The sequence below is a fragment of the Schistocerca piceifrons genome, chromosome 8 (assembly GCF_021461385.2).
Source record: "Schistocerca piceifrons isolate TAMUIC-IGC-003096 chromosome 8, iqSchPice1.1, whole genome shotgun sequence".
NCBI classification, from domain to species: Eukaryota; Metazoa; Arthropoda; class Insecta; order Orthoptera; family Acrididae; genus Schistocerca; species Schistocerca piceifrons.
Window position 1 is genome coordinate 426,318,564 of NC_060145.1, and position 19,657 is coordinate 426,338,220.

The 19,657-nt window shown below is 42.8% G+C and overlaps 1 protein-coding gene across 1 annotated transcript in view; it reads right to left on the bottom strand.

Moving 5' to 3' along the window:
- Positions 1-19,286, bottom strand: part of LOC124711269 (putative fatty acyl-CoA reductase CG5065) — a 245,037-nt gene extending 225,751 nt beyond the window's left edge. The window contains exon 1 of the mRNA XM_047241250.1: positions 19,129-19,286. Coding sequence (XP_047097206.1) covers positions 19,129-19,142 — 14 coding nt within the window. The 5' untranslated portion in view covers positions 19,143-19,286. The remainder of the gene's footprint in view (positions 1-19,128) is intronic.
- Positions 19,287-19,657: the final 371 nt, after the last annotated feature.

The window sequence follows — 19,657 nt, forward strand, 5'->3', positions numbered from 1 at the left end:
GCGTTTTAGAAAAAAAATTGTAAGGATCTGGAATTTGGAGCGAAAAAAATGCAAAAATGCTCCAGTATTTCTGGCAAGGATACAGATAGAATTAAACTGCGTGGCTTTTGAAAACTATTTTACGATACTTCCAGAAAACCTGACTTCTAAAAAAATGGCGAACAGAACTGCTCCAACTTAAAAAAGATAATTAATAAAATGTATTTAAAAAAATTCACGAGAACACACAGAAACACAGATAAGCAAAATAGTGCTAGTTACTAAATTAAAGTATATAGGAGAAACTATATAATAAGATGGACTAGAGAAATTTTCAATAAAAGTAAGAGTTAATAAGATAGAAAGAGCATATTACTGGCAAAAATATCTCCAACAAGAAATGCATATTCAGAAAAACAAAACTAAAACACTTTACCACAGCGGTAAGACCAGAATATTTACATGCATATGACTACTAACTTGAAAGGCGCGTTGTTAGGAAAATAGTGGGTGTATTAGAAACTACAAATGGTTGCAGAATGAGAAGTAACAAGGAGATCTACGAAGACACATCGAAAATATCAGAAGTAATGGCAAGAGTGGGACTAATGGTTGGTTCAAATGGCTCTGAGCACTATGGGACTTAACATCTGTGGTCATCTGTCCCCTAGAACTTAGAACTACTTAAACCAAACTAACCTAAGGACATCACACACATCCATGCCCGAGGCAGGATTCGAACCTGCGACCGTAGCGGTCACGCGGTTCCAGACTGAAGCGCCTAGAACCGCACGGCCACACCGGCCGGCGTGGGACTAATCTTGTACGGAATGAATGAGAACCTGTTAAAGAAACAAAGCATATATTACACAAATAAGAAAAGAACTAGAAAGAAACATCATTAAAGAATCGGAAATATCAAAATGAAACTCTTTTGAGTATAAAATATGAAGTTCAGAAGGCTTTCAAGGTAGAACAAATATGAAACTGGGAAGAATATGCGCAGAAGAAAGAAAAAGACAACCCGGAGAGAAAATGAGGGAGTACGGTACTGTAAAAACAGGAAACGACAAAGAAAGAACAGGAATTAGAATTGTTATATGATGGTGACTAATCAGCACCAAAATAAAAAATAAATACTGAAAGTAGAAAAGAAACTATTGAGATATAGTCTATACTGGAAAATCAAACTCTGTGTCGCGCATAAGGGGTAATTTATCCCCAATTAAAATCATTTTTATCAGGCTTTAGCCGTTCGATCTGGAAAAACCCAATCGTAAGCAAGTAGAAAAACTGAGCGCGTGTTTGCGTAATGTCTGTATTTTTCCGTTTTCCTCAGGACAGAACTCCGCAACTACCGGACGAAGTTCTGTGAGGTTCTGCAGACACGATTGAGTTCTCACAAGGGGACGCGCCTACTCGTCACCATCGATCTCGTCCAAATTTATGGTGTGTACATTAGGCTCGGCCAAAAAAGAACGTAACGGAGATGGGAGCTCCAGATGGCTAAACGTTTAGAGAAAATGGCATTTTTGGCGCGGGCCGGCTGAGGCATGAGCCATATATGTTAGCGTAGGTTCCAGGCAGCGGTTGGCGCAGCGAAAGAGTGGAGAACGGTAACCGGGGCTAGCGGGTTCGAGTCTCCATGCGGAAACTGTCTTTGTTTTCAATTTTTACGTTGCTGACACTGCAAATAAGCCGAAACTGAACAAAGTAAATCACTCATGTACAGCGCAGTGTGCTATGACCATTTCTCGAAAATTATTGCGAACAGTCTACGTATGGCTACACGAAAGTACTGGTTCAATTGGACAGAGGATGCAGAACTGGTGGATGAGTAAGTAGCAAAATATAGGAATGTCATCAATACTTCGTCAAAATGTGAGAAACTTACAACAGCCTTATAAGTAAATTTTCTGTCTAATTTGATGAAGCTCTACGCACAGAAGAACAAATTTCTTCTGTTACTTGACTCGTGGGGAAGACAGAAATATACACATTATACCACAAGATTTTTCAAGATGAAGATCGATTGCCTTCATGATCTTTTTAAGTTATTCCCACTACGCTAGTGCAACTATGCGATGTGTCTCCTTTTCTTTCGTTTTTCTTAGCCACGTGGGAATTTTATGAAACATTTTCAAAACTGCTCTTACCTCATCGAGAAAGAAGAAAAAATTACGTCCCGAGAAGACTGCATCAAAATACATTCCATTGTTATCCTTGCCAATATGATAGGGATATTCGGAAAGGAAGTTCCGATCGGCAGCGAAATGGAAACCACTGACAAAATCAAAAATGTTTTGTTTGCAAAGTTAGCTACCCCTTCCAACTATTTCTCCACATAGTCGGCGCTCCGAGTTAGAAATTTGTCGTAGTATTGTAGCAACTTTCCATTGCCCTCGTCATAGAAGGCAGCCGCCAGTGCTTTCCACCAATTCTCTATGCTGGTCTGCAGCTAGGTGACAGTGACAAAAATGTTGCCTTCATAGCCAGCGGTTCATGTGAGCAGAGATGAAACTCAGGAGGAGCCAATTACTGGCTGTATTGTGGGTGATCAAATATTTCGCATCGAAAACGCCGAAGAGGCATCTTCATTGCCCCTGCAGAATGCTGTTGATAATTGTCTTGAAGGAAGCCAGTACCAGTTTTGCTATGTAGGTTGGATTGCTTCAGGCGAAATTTCTCACCAGGCCTTCGTACTTGGCGGGATGCACTACTTTCTATGCATCTTTACGCGCTCACTGTGCGCACGGATTTTTAAAATGGTTTCCATTTCGCGAAAGATCGGAATTCATTTTCCGAATAGCCCTCGTATGTCGAAATGAAGCGTGGCGCGTCGTTTGCTCCCAAATTCTGCTATGAGAACAAACCTTTTACGGATACAAACTAAGTTTTTTTCTTGTATGGGATCTTTACAGCGAACATGTAATTGTAAATATTAGTACTTATAATATAGTGACCATTATTTCTGTTTATTTTCAGTGTAAGTAAAGTAAAAATTGAAGATGAAAAAATTACCAAAGCTGTCGCCGAGAGACTTGGTCCCACATTTCCCGGTTACCATTCTGCACTCTTTTGGCTGCGCCAACCGCTGCGCGGAACATACGCCAACATCGATGGCGACGGCAGAACTATGCTGATGCAAGTGGCGATCTCATCATTTCAAGAAAACTAAGGATACGCATTTGTGTTTGCTTTAACGAAAGGGATCATTTATTATATTTTAATATCTAATGAAATGTTGACTGATATGTTAGAATAAATAAGAAATGTTTTATTGAAGTCTTTTTATCGGAAGATACAAAAAGTTTGGTTTCTTCATCATTAGGCAACCTTAGTACAACCGAAGAATGAAATTACAATTGCGTTACATCGAAACACTGAAGATCTAAGGACGTAATCAAATTCAATCCTCTTCAGACACGGAGGTTAACATGTTTTTAGTGTCCTGGGACTCATCACCTCATCCTCTTCTGGGTACATGGGGAATCTATAGGTGGAATGGATGATGAACTGATGGAACAAATTTAAGAATTTCTTATATCTTGTATTTTTTGTATGGTATTGGCGTTGCTGCCCTGGACTATACATACATGAATGTCGGAGGCTTAGCAGAAATGCCTGCAAATCTGTTTCATTAGGTGTGAGGTCACTCGCTTTATACTTTTGTGTTACAGTCGTCATTTTAATGTATAAGGACTGGGTCTTTGAAGAATTTTGTTTTTCGGATTTCTTTGCAGCCTCTCCGAAAACAGCCTGGTGGTCTTTGTAGTGACCTGATAGGCTGTCAAAATCCACGAACTCGTCAGTCATATCTCGATCTATGAAAGGCTTACGCTTCCGACAGCCACGCACGAAGTCCATCCATGCCTGACGCGTGAAGATATCTGTCCCCTTCTTTTGCTGCTGCTTTGACTTTAATGCGACAAATTACACGAACTCCAAACTATAAGTCACAGTCATCATAATACCGGGTGATCAAAAAGTCAGTATAAATTTGTAAACTTAATAAACCACGGAATAATGTAGATAGAGAGGTAAAAATTGACACACATGCTTGGAATGACATGGGGTTTTATTAGAGCCGAAAAAAACAAAGTTCACAAAATGTCCGACACATGGCGCTGGACAGCAAAACGTCAGTGACTGCTACTGTGACGGGTGAGAGGTACGCCGATGTTACAGAATCGCATCATCCCCAGCCCGGCTGATAAACACCTGCTGGAACGTACGATGTTTATGCAGGATGGCGCTCCACCCCATATTACTAGACGCGTGAAAGATCTCTTGCGCGCCTCGTTTGGTGATGATCGTGTGCTCAGCAACCACTTTCGTCATGCTTGGCCTCCCAGGTCCCCAGGCCTCAGTCCGTGCGATTATTGGCTTTGGGGTTACCTGAAGTCTCAAGTGTATCGTGATCGAGCGACATCTCTAGGGTGCTGAAAGACAACATCCGACGCCAATGCCTCACCATAACTCCGGACATGGTTTACAGTGCTGTTTACAACATTATTCCTCGACTACAGCTATTGTTGAGGAATGACGGTGGACATATTGAGCATTTCCTGTAAAGAACATCATCATTGCTTTGTCTTACTTTGTTATGCTAATTATTGCTCTTCTGATCAGATGAAGCGCCGTCTGTCGGACATTTTTTGAACTTTTGCATTTTTTTGGTTCTAATAAAACCCCATGTCATTCCAAGCATGTGTGTCAATTTGTACCTCTCTATCTACATTATTCCGTGATTTATTCAGTTTTCAAATTTATACTGACTTTTTGATCACCCGGTATTTTAAGCTTGGAGAACTTCAGCTTTCGCGCTAATCAGAGCTATAACTTGCAGCCATAACTCTCCCGGTGTGGTTTTTCGCTTCGATGAGAACGGTAGGATGTATTTTTAAACGTAAAATCAATTCTAAAGTGGAGGTAGAGACGTTTTTACAAAAGACGGTGGCTTTTGCACGTGGCACGAAAATTTATATTTTCTTCCATGCATCCGAGCGGTAAGAACAAAGGGAAACTGTCACTTGGATCAGTATGGTCCTACTGTCACCAAATGGCTCACGATGCGCCTGGCCCGCGCCAAAAATACTATTTTTCTCTAAACGCTCGGCCATCTGGAGCTACCACTTCCGTCACTTTCATTCCTTTTGTATCCCGCCTGGGAGGCGGCGCGTGGGTAGGAACGGAAAAAGATAATACAAGTCGGTACTGCAAGAACGTGGTTTACTGGTTGCAAAAACAAGGTGATAAACGATTACATAACTTTGTACGTAGGTGCGATGCTGAAGCGAAGTGCCCTGGCTGGCTGCACCTGATCAAATGGACAGAATCTGTAGCGATGCGCCGGCCGTAGTGGCCGAGCGGTTCTAGGCACTACAGTCCGGAAACGCGCGACCGCTAGGGTCGCAGGTTCGAATCATGCCTCGGGCATGGATGTGTGTGATGTCCTTAGGTTAGTTAGGTTTAAGTAGTTCTAAGTTCTAGGGGACTGATAACCTTAGAAGTTAAGTCGCATAGTGCTCAGAGCCATTTGAACCGTTTTTTGTAGCGATGCTCATAGAGCTCTCCAGCGCCGGCTAGAGGGCGCTGTCGTCGGTGTCCGTCGTAGTGCCAACCTAAGCAGTGGCATCGTAGCTATCGACACCACAATTCCCGTCCAAGCTGCGCATATTCCATAAATTTGGACGAAATCTGTGGAGACGAGGAGGCGCGGTCCCCTCGTCGGTGGCAATGGCGGGAGGCAGCTCCGCCGTTTCAAGGGCCGCACGCCGCTCTCCACGGCAGACGGAGCGCCGCGGCCGGCCCTCGTGAGGTCCAACACGTGTCCAACGGCGAGGCGCGGCGGCGGGGCACGTGATGCAACTCCGGACCAGCTCACTTTCTCCGCAGCACACCACACCACGCCACGCCACGCTCCCAGTCGTAACCAAACAACGCAGCCAGGCCTCGCAACTTTCTACTTACGCACGACGGAATTTTGTCTCTCGAAGTGGCTACGCAGAGTCACGCAGAAAACCTCGCGAGGCGTCCGCGAAAAAGCGCTGCCCCCTGTTACAGTAGGAGGCTCTCACAGTACGATAACTTCGCTTGTGCGCGCCGAGTCCAGCAGATATGTTGTGTCAGCTGCACTGTACTGGAACCGTTTTAAAAACTCCCACTCCTTTCCATCAAAATAAAAACCAACCACCTCGACATCTTTACTTGAAAATTCTCTTTGTCTTCGTTCTCCTCACAGATTACTGGCGTGGCCTCCATGAGTTAACGCTTTGATTTGCACTCTGGATATTTCGCAGCGAAGTTTCTAGCTCTCCTTAGCTGTACTATCAGGTACTATTCACCAAAGACAGACATGTACTTGCTGTCCTCTCAAAGCTCTTTCTTCTTCTTTTTTTTTGTTGTTCATCATCTTCTCTTACCGAACACGTGATTCGCGTGTTGCGATCAGAGAGCAACTTGTTACTAGCTTGTCCGTAGTCTTCCAATTTCTCTTCCACCATTCAGACTATACAATCAAATTTGTGAATCTTCCCTTCCTGCATTTTGTCTCTCTTGGATTGTATCTCATGTTCTAAAAATATCTAGGTCTGTCCATACATTATAATTTTTTAAATCTATGGAGCATTACAAGTTGGTCTTCAACAAACTCTCTCCACTCTTCCTTAGGTTCGAATTACACAGTAAAAGAACTTTGTCAAATAGCTTATACAGGGTGTTACAAAAAGGTACGGCCAAACTTTCAGGAAACATTCCTCACACACAAATAAAGAAAATATATTATGTGGACATGAGTCCGGAAACGCTTACTTTCTATGTTAGAGCTCATTTTATTACTTCTCTTCAAATCACATTAATCATGGAATGGAAACACACAGCAACAGAACGTACCAGCGTGACTTCAAACACTTTGTTACAGGAAATGTTCAAAATGTCCTCCATTAGCGAGGATACCATGGATCCACCCTCCGTCGCATGGAATCCCTGATGCGCTGATGCAGCCCTGGAGAATTGCGTATTGTATCACAGCCGTCCACAATGTGAGCACGAAGAGTCTCTACATTTGGTACCGCGGTTGCGTAGACAAGAGCTTTCAAATGCACCCATAAATGAAAGTCAAGAGGGTTGAGGTCAGGAGAGCGTGGAGGCCATGGAATTGGTCCGCCTCTACCAATCCACCGGTCACCGAATCTGTTGTTGAGAAGCGTACGAACACTTCGACTGAAATGTGCAGGAGCTCCATCGTGCATGAACCCCATGTTGTGTCGTATTTGTAAAGGCACATGTTCTAGCAGCACAGGTAGAGTATCCCGTATGAAATCACGATAACGTCCTCCATTGAGCGTAGGTGGAAGAACATGAGGCCCAATCAAGACATCACCAACAACGCCTGCCCAAACGTTCACAGAAAATATGTGTTAATGACGTGATTGCACAATTGCGTGCGGATTCTATTCAACCCACACATGTTGATTGTGAAAATTTACAATTTGATCACGTTGGAATGAAGCCTCATCCGTAAAGAGAACATTTGCACTGAATTGAGGATTAACACATTGTTGGATGAACCATTCGCAGAAGTGTACCCATGGAGGCCAATCAGTTGCTGATAGTGCCTGCACACGCTGTACATGGTACGGAAACAACCGGTTCTCCCGTAGCACTCTCCATACAGTGACGTGGTCAACGTTACCTTGTACAGCAGCAACATCTCTGACGCTGACATTAGGGTTATCGTCAACTGCACGAAGAATTGCCTCGTCCGTTGCAGGTGTCCTCGTCGTTCTAGGTCTTCCCCAGTCGCGAGTCATAGGCTGGAATGTTCCGTGCTCCCTAAGACGCCGATCAATTGCTTCGAACGTCTTCCTGTCGGGACACCTTCGTTCTGGAAATCTGTCTCGATACAAACGTACCGCGCCACGGCTATTGCCCCGTGCTAATCCGTACATCAAATGGGCATCTGCCAACTCCGCATTTGTAAACATTGCACTGACTGCAAAACCACGTTCATGATGAACACTAACCTGTTGATGCTACGTACTGATGTGCTTGATGCTAGTACTGTAGAGCAATGAGTCGCATGTCAACACAAGCACCGAAGTCAACATTACCTTCCTTCAGTTGGGCTAACTGGCGGTGAATCGAGGAAGTACAGTACATACTGACGAAACTAAAATGACCTCTAACATGGAAATTAAGCGTTTCCGGACACATGTCCACATAACATCTTTTCTTTATTTGAGTGTGAGGAATGTTTCCTGAAAGTTTGGCAGTACCTTTTTGTAACACCCTGTATAAAAGACGTTCCATAAAATCTCTGACAGTATACTTTTATCATATTTTTTATGAGAGTAAGAGAAAGGTCCTTTTTAGCTTAATATGGGCCTTAGTAAGTGACTACAAAAGCGAAGATGCCTCTCGTTAATATGGGAACAAAGACGTTTCTCCACTTTTCATTCTTAGGTATCGTACGAATTAGTTCTATCGGCACAAGAAATATGTTGTATTCTGTGCGAATCTCACTATTTCAAGGAACCTCCCTGGTTTTCCTCATTGTGCGAGCCTTATAGCCTTCAAATACAGCCTTCCAACCTAATAAAAGCGCAAGGCTAAAGGGGAATAGTTTACGTTACGAGTATACAAGACACGATTACAGCTTATCCTTGTTATTTAAACTGTAAATCCATAAAGCAACGGAGGACATGAAAGAAATATTTCAGCAGTACTAACGTTAAGGTATGCAGAGAACGTAGTGCTCTGCTCTGAAATAAGTGGATGAGTGACACAAGATCTGTTGAACGGAAATCACTGTGTACTTAGCGCAGAGTCAGGGTTATGGATGAACAAATCTAAAATCAGAGTAATGAAGACAAGTAGAAACGAGACTATCGTACAACTAAATTTAAAGCTGATGAACGAGTGAAGGAATTTTCGTATTTTGGAAGCAAGATGACGTGCGATGACGAAGAACTAGCGCAGGCAAAGGATACATTCATTAACAAAATAGCTCTTTTAGTATAAAATAACGTTGCGCAACGGTATAAGAAGTTCTTGAAAGTGAAAGTGCACGTCCGTCAGGACAACTGCATTGTTTGGAAGCGAAGCTTAAGATATCTGAAGAAGAAGACGAAGAAGAAGAAGAATACTGTATTTGAAATGTAATGCTACGAAAAGTTGTTAAAGTTTAAGTCAACAGATGAAATAGGAACTAAAGAGAAAATAAACACAGATGACGAGAAAATTGAGACTTAATGTTCCGCCAACGATAAGTTCATTAGAAATGAAGCTCAAGATGGCGTTAGAACATGTTTTGAAAGGAAACTGTGTCGTTTGCAAAGGAATCATTGCAGTATTTGCTTTAAGGTATCCATGGAAATCTTAGAAGACATAAATGTGGACGACCGGTTTAGGATTTGTTCTGTACGGATACGTTTCCTTACCCACTGCGACTTCTATTCGGATCCTTCTCCACAAACCCTATAAGGTGAAAAGTCTCAAGAAAAGTATTTGGGGCAGACGAACGCTGGAATACGCAAAACGGATCATGTAGAGTATTACGTATTGTAACTACGTGAAGTGGGAGAGATTAGCGCAGTATAGGAAGAAATGAGGACAATGTCGAATCAACCGAAGGGCAGATTACTATAAAAAAAAGAAAAACAGCAACTCAGTAGTCGAATCCTTTCCAGCTAAGTATCGTGGAGCCTTCTTATTTGTAACCTCCAAATTGTTTTATTCGACTGTCGATGTAATTTCTCGTGCAAGAAGACGATAAAGCACTTGCACAGCTTCCGTCTAATGTTAACAAGAGCTCTTTTTGAAACTATGGGATACGTTGTTGCTGGGGCCTTTAGTCCGAAGACTGATTTCATGCAGTTCTCAACTATAATCTATCCTGTACAGACCTCTTCATCTCCGAATAACTACTGCGGCCTGCATCTATTTGAACCTGCTTACTATGGTCTACCCTTGGTCTTTCTCGACAATGTTTGCTCCCGACACTTATTTCCAGTATAAACTGGCAGCATCTTGATTACTCACAATGTGTCTTTCTTTCAATCAAGATACGCCATAAACTTCTTTTCCCATAATTCAATTCAGTACCCCATCACTAGTTACGTGATCTACTGATTTAATCTTCAGCACACTCTCACAGAACCACAGTTCAAAAGCATCTCTTCTCTCCTTGTCTGAAGTGCTTATCGTCCACGTTTCACGTCCGTACATGGCTACACTCCAGACAAATACCTTCAGAAAGGAGTTTCTAACACTTAAATTACATCCGAAATTCATATTTTTTCAGAAATGCTTTGGTTTCTGTAGCCAGTCTGCATTTTACATCCTCACTACTTCCGCCATTGTCAGTTATTTTGCTGTCAACATAGCAAAACTCACCTGCTACTTTTAGTGTCTCATTTCCCAATCTATTTCCTTCAGTGTCTTCTAATTTAACTCTACTACATTCAAACGGAAATAAATTTGCACATCTTCTATTTATTTTGCATGAACGACGTCATTTTGATATAACGGTCACAAACGTTATCGTATACGACTGTGTCTCTCCTCTTTTGGCAACACTGCACGGGTGTCGAGAAATAAGAAAATACGCTGCATGAGCACTTTATCTCTACATGACGCGAGGATGATGCAGCGCCATTACAACCGGCTGTATTTCCGTACAATGAATCCAGCTTAAAGTCATCGCTTCTCAAAGGCATCACGTTCGGTAGCACACAGCCAATACAGTTTCTCAGGGAGCTCTTACACTGTTACAGATTTTAATTCTGGCCACAACATTGTTGGCAGATCGCGAACATGAGACACCAAGCGTTTGTGCCATTGAAGCAAAGTTCGAGTCTTTGTGTTTCATTGCCGCTACATAAATCGTATTTACCAGCGCATATCGAGCGAAACGCAGCCTGTACTACAGCGAAACACGCTGTCCAATGCCGAAAGGATCGACTGAGAGCGTAAGTGGTTAACAAATTAAACTTGTATTCGGAAGAACTGAGATTTCAAATTATCATTATCCCCACAGTGGTTAGACTTATCATTCAGGCGAAAGCAGCATTGTTTCTGTCGTCATAATCTCAACCGATTGCCACTCGCATTTATCTGAGCTAGGAATCAGTCTCTAAAATCTCGGACGTGATGTCAAGTGTCGACCTTTTATCGGAAATAGAGGCACATAGCATTCCAGAAACAGAACGAAACATTGTGGAAGTTAAATTGCTTAATACGTTTTTCGGAGGACAGATGTTCATATTTTGAATTGGTAATTAAGATTTGTGTTTTCTGCGTCAATAGAAGCAACAGCATTCTCCATCATCTCAGCTGTTAGTTTGTATCTAATGACGTTATCACAGAAACACACATAAACACCCTGTCTACCCACCCACACACGAAATTCCCGCCCCCTCCCCTCCCTTCCCCCCTCCCAAACACAAATCAGTCGTTCCTTTTTCTCTTTTGACATTTGACTGAATAAGACCTTACATTCGTCCTACTTGTGAATTGACAATAACAATTTAATATGACCGTCTTACATTTCAAACGAATTATATTAAATTTCTTAAGATCCAATAATGGAATCAAACGTCTTTGAGCGAGATACGCAGATTGGGCAAAACGTCTTGTGCACGAGAAACCCGACAGTTGAAAGTGTGAAAGTAGCTGACATAGAATTCAGTTTTTTGTTTGAATAAACAAAGCCACAGCCACTTAGTCACTGTAGCAGTCATCTATCGCGTCTCTGGAAAAGGACATGTATACTTTAACTTCACCTTTCGATCTCAAGTATTCTTCTTCCACAATTATGAGAAATCCGAATAGATGCTCAGTAGTTAAATAGACTTGTATTTAATATCATATACCCATCTTTTGGCTTTGAAACAAACAGGTTAGGAATTTGCAGCAGTTACTGCAGACGTAATCCAGCAGGTGTGAAATGTGGCCGGCCGCGGTGGCCGAGCGGTTCTAGGCGCTACAGTCTGGAACCGCGTGACCGCTACGGTCGCAGGTTCGAATCCTGCCTTGGGCATGGATCTGTGTGATGTCCTTAGGTTAGTTAGGTTTAAGTAGTTCCAAGTTCTAGGGGACTGATGACCTCAGCAGTTAAGTCCCATAGTGCTCAGAGCCATTTGAACCATTTGTGAAATGTGATGGCTCGCTCCTATACCTCGAATCCCCAGTGTAGCGATATTCCAGCCAACGTTGTTGCGAAAACTGCAAGAAGACCACTCTCAAAAGGAAAACGTTTCGCTACTTTCGAAATTCACACTTCGATGCACGAGGCAATGCAAATTTCAGGAAAACCTCTCTGCTGACTGTAACACAGCTCAGCTATCAATGCTGGGTGTCAAAAAGTACGAAAATTTTATCGATTATTGACTAATGCTGGAAAACTCAACAGGCGGTAGAAGCTATCAAGTTACAAATAAACACAGAAACAAGCAACCACACAGTTGTTTATCAGTCAATGATTTTCATTCAAATCGGCCGCTTAATTTCTTTTACAGATCTTGGGGTGCAATCCGCAAAACAAAGTCTCAGGCGCTAAGAACTGATTCCCTCAAAAATAATAAACGCCATAAAAAGGGTCACATAGACATATTTGTTGGTAAAGTAAATGTCAGGCTACGGTCCGACTAGCAAGATTCTGGAACACTGCGGTTTATTTACAAAGCAGACAGCATACAAAACACTTCTACATCGTCGACATGAATACTGCACATGTTTGTGGGACTTGTACCAGGCCGGGCTAACAGGGGCATCGAGAATTAGTTAGAAGATGTACTGAGAAGGGCAGCACGAATGGTCACAGGTGTGTCAGAGGTGCTGGGAAACCTTAACTGGCAGACGTTTCATAGATTCATACTATGCGATCCTACTCAGAGAGTTTAAGAATCAGTTTTAACCGGGGAATCTAGGAATGTACTAGAACTCCCTAGTTAAACTAATGAGCCAAGACATTACGACCACCTGCTTAACAGCTTCTTTGTCCGTATTTGGAACGAAATACATCGCTGGTTCTGTGTATCCGGTGTCCGACAGTTTGCTGATAGGTTTGCGGTGGTATGTGGCGTTAGATGTCTACTCGCAGGTCACGTAATTCGCGTACTGATTTGTGTACGTGATGATGGCGCCCGATAGCGACACAGATCGGTTCCATAGGATTATATCAGGCGAATTTGGTGGCCAAGCCATCAACGTGAGGTCACTATAATGCTGCTCAAACCACTGTAGTACGGTTCTGGATCAGAGACACGGACAGTTGTTATACTGCTGAAAGATGACATCAGCGCCGGGGAAGACACCAAGAATGAAGCGATGCAGGTTGTTCGTAGCGGTCAGCATGTCTTCTATTGCTACCGCAGGCCCTACAAGCGCAGGAGAATGTCCCCCATAGCGTAATACTGCTCCCAGCCTGCGTCCTTGGCGCGCTACATTTTTCGAGCCGCCGTTCACCTCGCTGACGGCGTTTGTTGAGACAAACATCGACCTAGTGTAGCAAAAAAGTGATTCACCCGAAGAGCTGACAAGTTTCCATTAATCGACAGTCGATTTCCGATGGTACCGTGCCCACTGCAATCGTAATTGAAGATGTCGTTGGGTCAGCGTGTGAATATGCAGGGTAGTCTGCTACGAAGCTCCATGTTCAACAATGTATGATGAACGGTGTGCTCCGAAACATTGGTGCGTGCTCACAACTGTGCTCTTTCGGCAGAGAAGCCAAAAATCACCATCTATCCTACTTTACAGAACAGACAGGTCTCCGGACCCCACGCTCTGTGAAGAGTCGAGGACGTCCAACCATTTAGCGCCTAGTGGTAGTTTCACTGTCCTACCTCCCTCCGTAGGTACGGCAGTAGCACGTGAACATTTGACCAGCTTCGCCGTTTTCCGTTTTCGAGATAGTCGTTCGCAGGCTCTGCGTAATAATAATCTGCCCTTAGTCAAAGTCGCTGATCTCAATGGATTTTCCCATTTTCAGCTCATATCTTCGTTAGGATGATCTCCTGCCCGTGTCTGCTCTGCTTATGTACCGCGTCACATGCCTGTAGCGAGACCAGGCAGCATCAAATGTCGCGGTAGGCAGTGGTCATAATGTTTCACCTTATGGGTGTATAGTTCACGTCGAGGTCAGGATGGCAAGATTAGACTAATTACAGCGTGCATAGAGGCGTTTAAACAGTCGTAATTGCCGCGTTCCATACGTGAATGGAACAGAAAGAAAGCTTCATGTTTGGTACAATATAAAGTACCCTCAGCCACACGCTTCACAGTGGTTTACCGAATACATACATACTGATGTATAAAGAAGGGCATGTGAAGGGCAATGCAAAATGAAGATAGCAATTACAACCGGAAATAACAGTTCCATGGATAGCGATACATCGATAAGAAGCTAAAGAAAAATTGTTACATACTTTACAGGTGTTTTATGTGACCCCTCTCGGTCACACGGATAACATCTAAGACGGTGATTCCCAACGTTATCACCCTTCCTCTCTACCCCCGTCTCCATCTCCAGCGCTTCCCCAACCATCAACAATTTTAGCAACTAACTAATTTTCGAATAAAATTTTCCTTGAACTCTTTTATTTTTACAATGTTAAAAGATGAACGATGTTTAGTTTTTGTGTTTGTTTTATTGAATGTCGAACTACTGACTCACTTAGACAATTGGCACTGCTTTTGTCTAGTAACCTTTCTTGTATTTGTGTCGTTCTCAGTCAGTGCATATCATGAATCACGCTCCAGTTGCACTCAGTTCCTTGTTTCTGTTTTCATTGCTGTGATGTTCAAAAATTTACTTTCACATCTATTAATCTTGAATGCCACATGTCTTTCTTCCCCAGGTGTTGAGTTCGGGTAGAGAGAGAGAGAGAGAGAGAGAGAGAGAGAGAGAGAGAGAGAGAGAGAGAGTGTGTGTGTGTGTGTTTGTGTGTGTGTGTGTGTGTGTGTGTGTGTGTGTGTGGCCGAGCGGTTCTAGGCGCTTCAGTCCGGAACCACGCACGCGGCTGCTACGGTCGCAGGTTCGAATCCTGCATCAGGCATGGATGTATGTGATGTCCTTAGGTTAGTTATGTTTAAATAGTTTTAAGTTCTAGGAGCCTGATGACCTCAGATGTTAAGTCCCATAGTGTTCAGAGCCATTTGAACCATTTTGTGTTTTGTGTTTGTGTGTGTGTATTAGAATGGATGATGAAGCAATTTCTGGTGTATCGCTTGTGCTACCTACAACACCTTCACATTTAAGAATGCTACCTGTCCACAGTGGGGGTAAACACTTTCAAAACACGCTTCCCCTATATCACACCCTTTCCTATAGCCACTCGCATCCTCCACCCCAATTTGAAATCAACCAAGCTAAAATGAGTTTACTGTTTGTAAATCATTTGTTTGTTGAACCTCTCACTTGTGAACTGGCGGATATTCTAAGAATTCCGGCTGCCAATGCTTTGTGTATCACCTTTCCAATAATAATAGTAATAATAATAATAATACTGTGTACGGCACTACACTTACCATTGTCATTCTGGCAATTAGTTGATTTATCTGTTTTGAGGTGAGCAATGCAGCAATTATTTCTCATCTACTGGAGGAGGTATCTACAACTTGTAGAAGACATTTTCGTTATGTATTTAGTATTTGATACATATGTGCGTCACTTTTATCGTCGTCGATAAGAGGTACAAGGCACAGAATAAGCGTGTGGTCCGTGGTCTGATTGACGAACCTTAATGTCCACCGCACAGAGTTTGGCATTAATGTTACTAATTGAGAAAAACGTAATTACTCATAACTTTTTAACAAATATTAGAGTCTTACAAATTCTGATAATAGTAATGATCTTTTAAAAATAATTTAGTTTCATGGCTGAAACACAATCAAAGCCTTTTGGTTTTTACCCAGCAGAAAATTCCATTTTATCCCTCAGGGGGTATTACACCCAGGCTGACAACTACTGATGTGAGACGATAATCGATTTCACGCCGTAATTCCTGAAGTGTATGTGGAGTTACCGACGCGAGCATATTAAAAATACACGTTTTGCGTTCTGGAACTCTTTTCTCCAAAGTAGGCTCATACACAAGGACTTGCGCAGAGCTCCTAAAAAGGAATCTATGGATGTCACGTACGAAAAATCTAGGTTGCCAAGCTCAGAACACTGCATTGTCACGTTCAGTACGACCGAGCCAACGATTTGGAAGATATTGATTTCAAAATGTGCGTGCCGATTCTCTGCGTTTGCTCAGCAATCGATTTTTTAAAACTTTCTTTTGTTCAAATGTGTGTGAAATCTTATTGTACTTAACTGCTAACGTCATCAGTCCCTAAGCTTACACACTATTTAACCTAAATTATCTTAAGGACAAACACACACACCCATGCCCGAGGCAGGACTCGAACCTCCGCCGGGACAAAATTTCTTTTACTTCCTCTGTATATTAGCGATGTTTCTCTGAGCATGATACAGTTATAGGTGCTTTTAATCACTATGTTCATTACGAATTGCCCTGTACTAAGGATGACAAAATAGATTGTACTTAATTTGTTTGTTAGTATAGTCGTCTTCCGCAGCAGCTGTTATAATCAATTTTATTATTGGTTTTTCCGTGTTACGGTTACTGTAGTGAACGAGTACTTTTTACCAGACTCGTTCCACTTATTTATAAGGCAAATTCTACGTGATGAGTGCGAAACACGTGGAAGCCACACTACAGTACTGTTTCTGTTCTGAAATTTACGAAGATGAGGTGACTGCGAAAAAGCACAGACGCAACGTTAGAAAAAGCAGGTTAATAAAAGTCAGAAAACAGCAAAACCGCCGTTAACAATGTAGGAAAAACACAGGACATCAGAAAATGTAAAAAAGAGGGTAAAATCATCAATGGTCGCAGAAGATGCTTTATAAATGAAAGCGAAACGCGTCTGGTGAAAAATACGCTCTCGTTGCAGTTAGCTTAAGGGGGGTAGGACGTCAAACGGGAGACACCACAGGACATTTTAATTTCCACTGTCTATACTTTTACGAATAAATTCATAAAACTTTGTCAGCATGACCAGGAGGGATTAAGGATTCACAATCATAGCAGTGGAAGTTCAAAAACATAACAAAATAATTTTTTTTACATGTGAAAGTTCATCATCCTTTCACTTCTATTAGCTGCGTTTGTGGCTACAGGTACACGTTTCTTCATAAGTAAGAGAGATTCTTCGATGAATTTTGTACAGCATACAAACCATACTTACAGGTGTATGAAACTCTAGAAATTATTTAATTTATGAAAAAATGAACGTGCTGTTACATTTTTAACTTCATGTTTAGAAAAAACTCAAATTTTATAGTTAATTATCTCAATTTTTACCACAGTTTTTAATAGATTTGGAAAATTCTAGAGTTTCATACACCTGTACGTATGGTTTGTATGCTGTGCTCTGCCTTACTTATGAAGAAAAGTGTACCTATAGCAACAAATGCAGCCAATGGTAAGTGAAAAAAAGGTGAAGTACAAATGTAAAAAAATAAATTATTTTCCTATATTTTTGAACTTCCACCACTGTAAGTGTAAATCCTGAACCCTTTCTAGTCATTCTGAGAAAGTTTTATGAATTTATTTTTAAAAGTATAGACAGTGGAAATTAAGAATTGCTGTGGCGTCTCTCCTGCTCCCGTTTGACGTCCTACCCTGCTTAAGACGGAAAAACCAATAACGGTTTCCGCATTTTTGTGCCATAAACGACATTTCCTCGTAATGCCATAGCCAAACACATTTGTTACCAGTTAATGCGAAATCGGGACAAGCAACCTGGTATCTCCATATTGACATCTAAGTGTACCGAGATATAATTCGGAAACATTTTTCTGTCATTAAAATGGCCGAATACATGGCAGTTGCAGAAGATTTACGGAAAGTATAACTGCGCAGATGATGGCAAAAGTTTGTCGAAACAGATTTAGCTGACAAGGGAACCTCCCCATCGCACCCCCCTCAGATTTAGTTATAAGTGGATAGGCCTTGAAAAACTGAACACAGATCAATCGAGAAAACAGGAAGAAGTAATGTGGAACTATGAAAAAAATAAGCAAAATATACAAACTGAGTAGTCCATGCGGAACATAGGCAACATCAAGGAGGGTGTAAGCTCAGGAGCGCCGTGGTCTCGTGGTTAGCGTGAGCAGGTGCGGAACGAGAGGTCCTTGGTTCAAGTCTTCCCTCGAGTGAAGAGTTTAATATTTTGTGTAATCAACTTCGCTCTCCAAAATTCCAGGACATGTTCAGATTTGCTTGGACATATGCAGGATTTGACGGTCTACACACGGAAAAATTTGAAAACGTTAAAAACATATGTTTTGACAGAGCACAGGGAAAAATGTGCGACTGTGAAACTGTTGCATTCATTTTTTGCAGTTTATGTGACAAACTCTTATGTTTTCATCATTTTTTGGGAGTGATTATTACATCCACAAGAAAACCTAAACGGGCAAGGTAGAGGAATCTTTTTACCCATTCGGCAAATGTACAAGTTAGGTGGGTCGACAACATATTCCTGTCATGTGACGCACATGCCGTCACCAGTGTCGTATGGAATATATCAGACGTGTTTTCCTGCGGAGGAATCGGTTGACCTATGACCTTGCGATCAAATGTTTTCGGTTCCCATTGGAGAGGCACGTCCTTTCGTCTACTAATCGCACGGTTATGCGGTGCGGTCGCAAAACACAGACACTAAACTCATTACAGTGAACAGAGACGTCAATGAACGAACGGGCAGATCATAACTTTGCGAAAAAAACTTTTCACTCGAGGGAAGACTTGAACCAGGGACCTGTCGTTCCGCAGCTGCTCACGCTAACCACGGGACCACGGCGCTCCTGAGCTCACATTATCCTTGATGTTGCCAATCACATGTATATTTTGCTTATTTTTTTCATAGTTCCACACAACTTCTTCCTGTTTTCTCGATTGATCTGTGTTCAGTTTTTCAAGGCGAGGGGGGTGCGATTGGGAGGTTCCCTTGTGAGAAGAGAGAAGTGGGACCAGAAGCTCTTATATTGTTGCACCAGACAGGGAACAGTGTAAGAAGAAGAAAGCGTCGAATGCCAGTTTAATAACGCTTTGTGGAGAAGAAACTCACCCGTCGACGGTCATGGCTGCCCGTGTGGTGTGTGAGTGGGTCCGCGCAACGCTGTCCAGTATTCCCGTGTGTAGCCCGCTGCGTGTGTCTTGCCGCCGCCTTCGTCCAGCTGCCGGCAGCGTTCGGGTAGCACTGTGCGGCGACTGCCCCTGTCCGCCGCCTCAAAGCGACGCCGGTGAGAACCGACAGCGGAGCCGTGGAGGGGGTAGCAGGGGCGGAGGGGGAGTGGAGAAACTGGACGCGGTCGAGGAATCCGCGCTGCCCACCTGCACCGTGCAGACAATGGCCGCGGGCGTGCAATTAAGAGGTCCTCCTAATGGAAGGATCCGCGCGTTACGCAAGGGAACGCACCGCGTACTCCACTGGGCCCTCAGGTAGCAACGTCCTTCTGGAATCGTCGCCAAAATCTCAGATTGACGTCACGTTTCTTCACAGGACAGAGATGGCTTTTCCCGTCAGCACAAGAGAGCTGCCTTCTGGAGAATACAAGCTTGGGGGAGAGTGGTGGGGGGGGGGGGGTGAAGGGGGG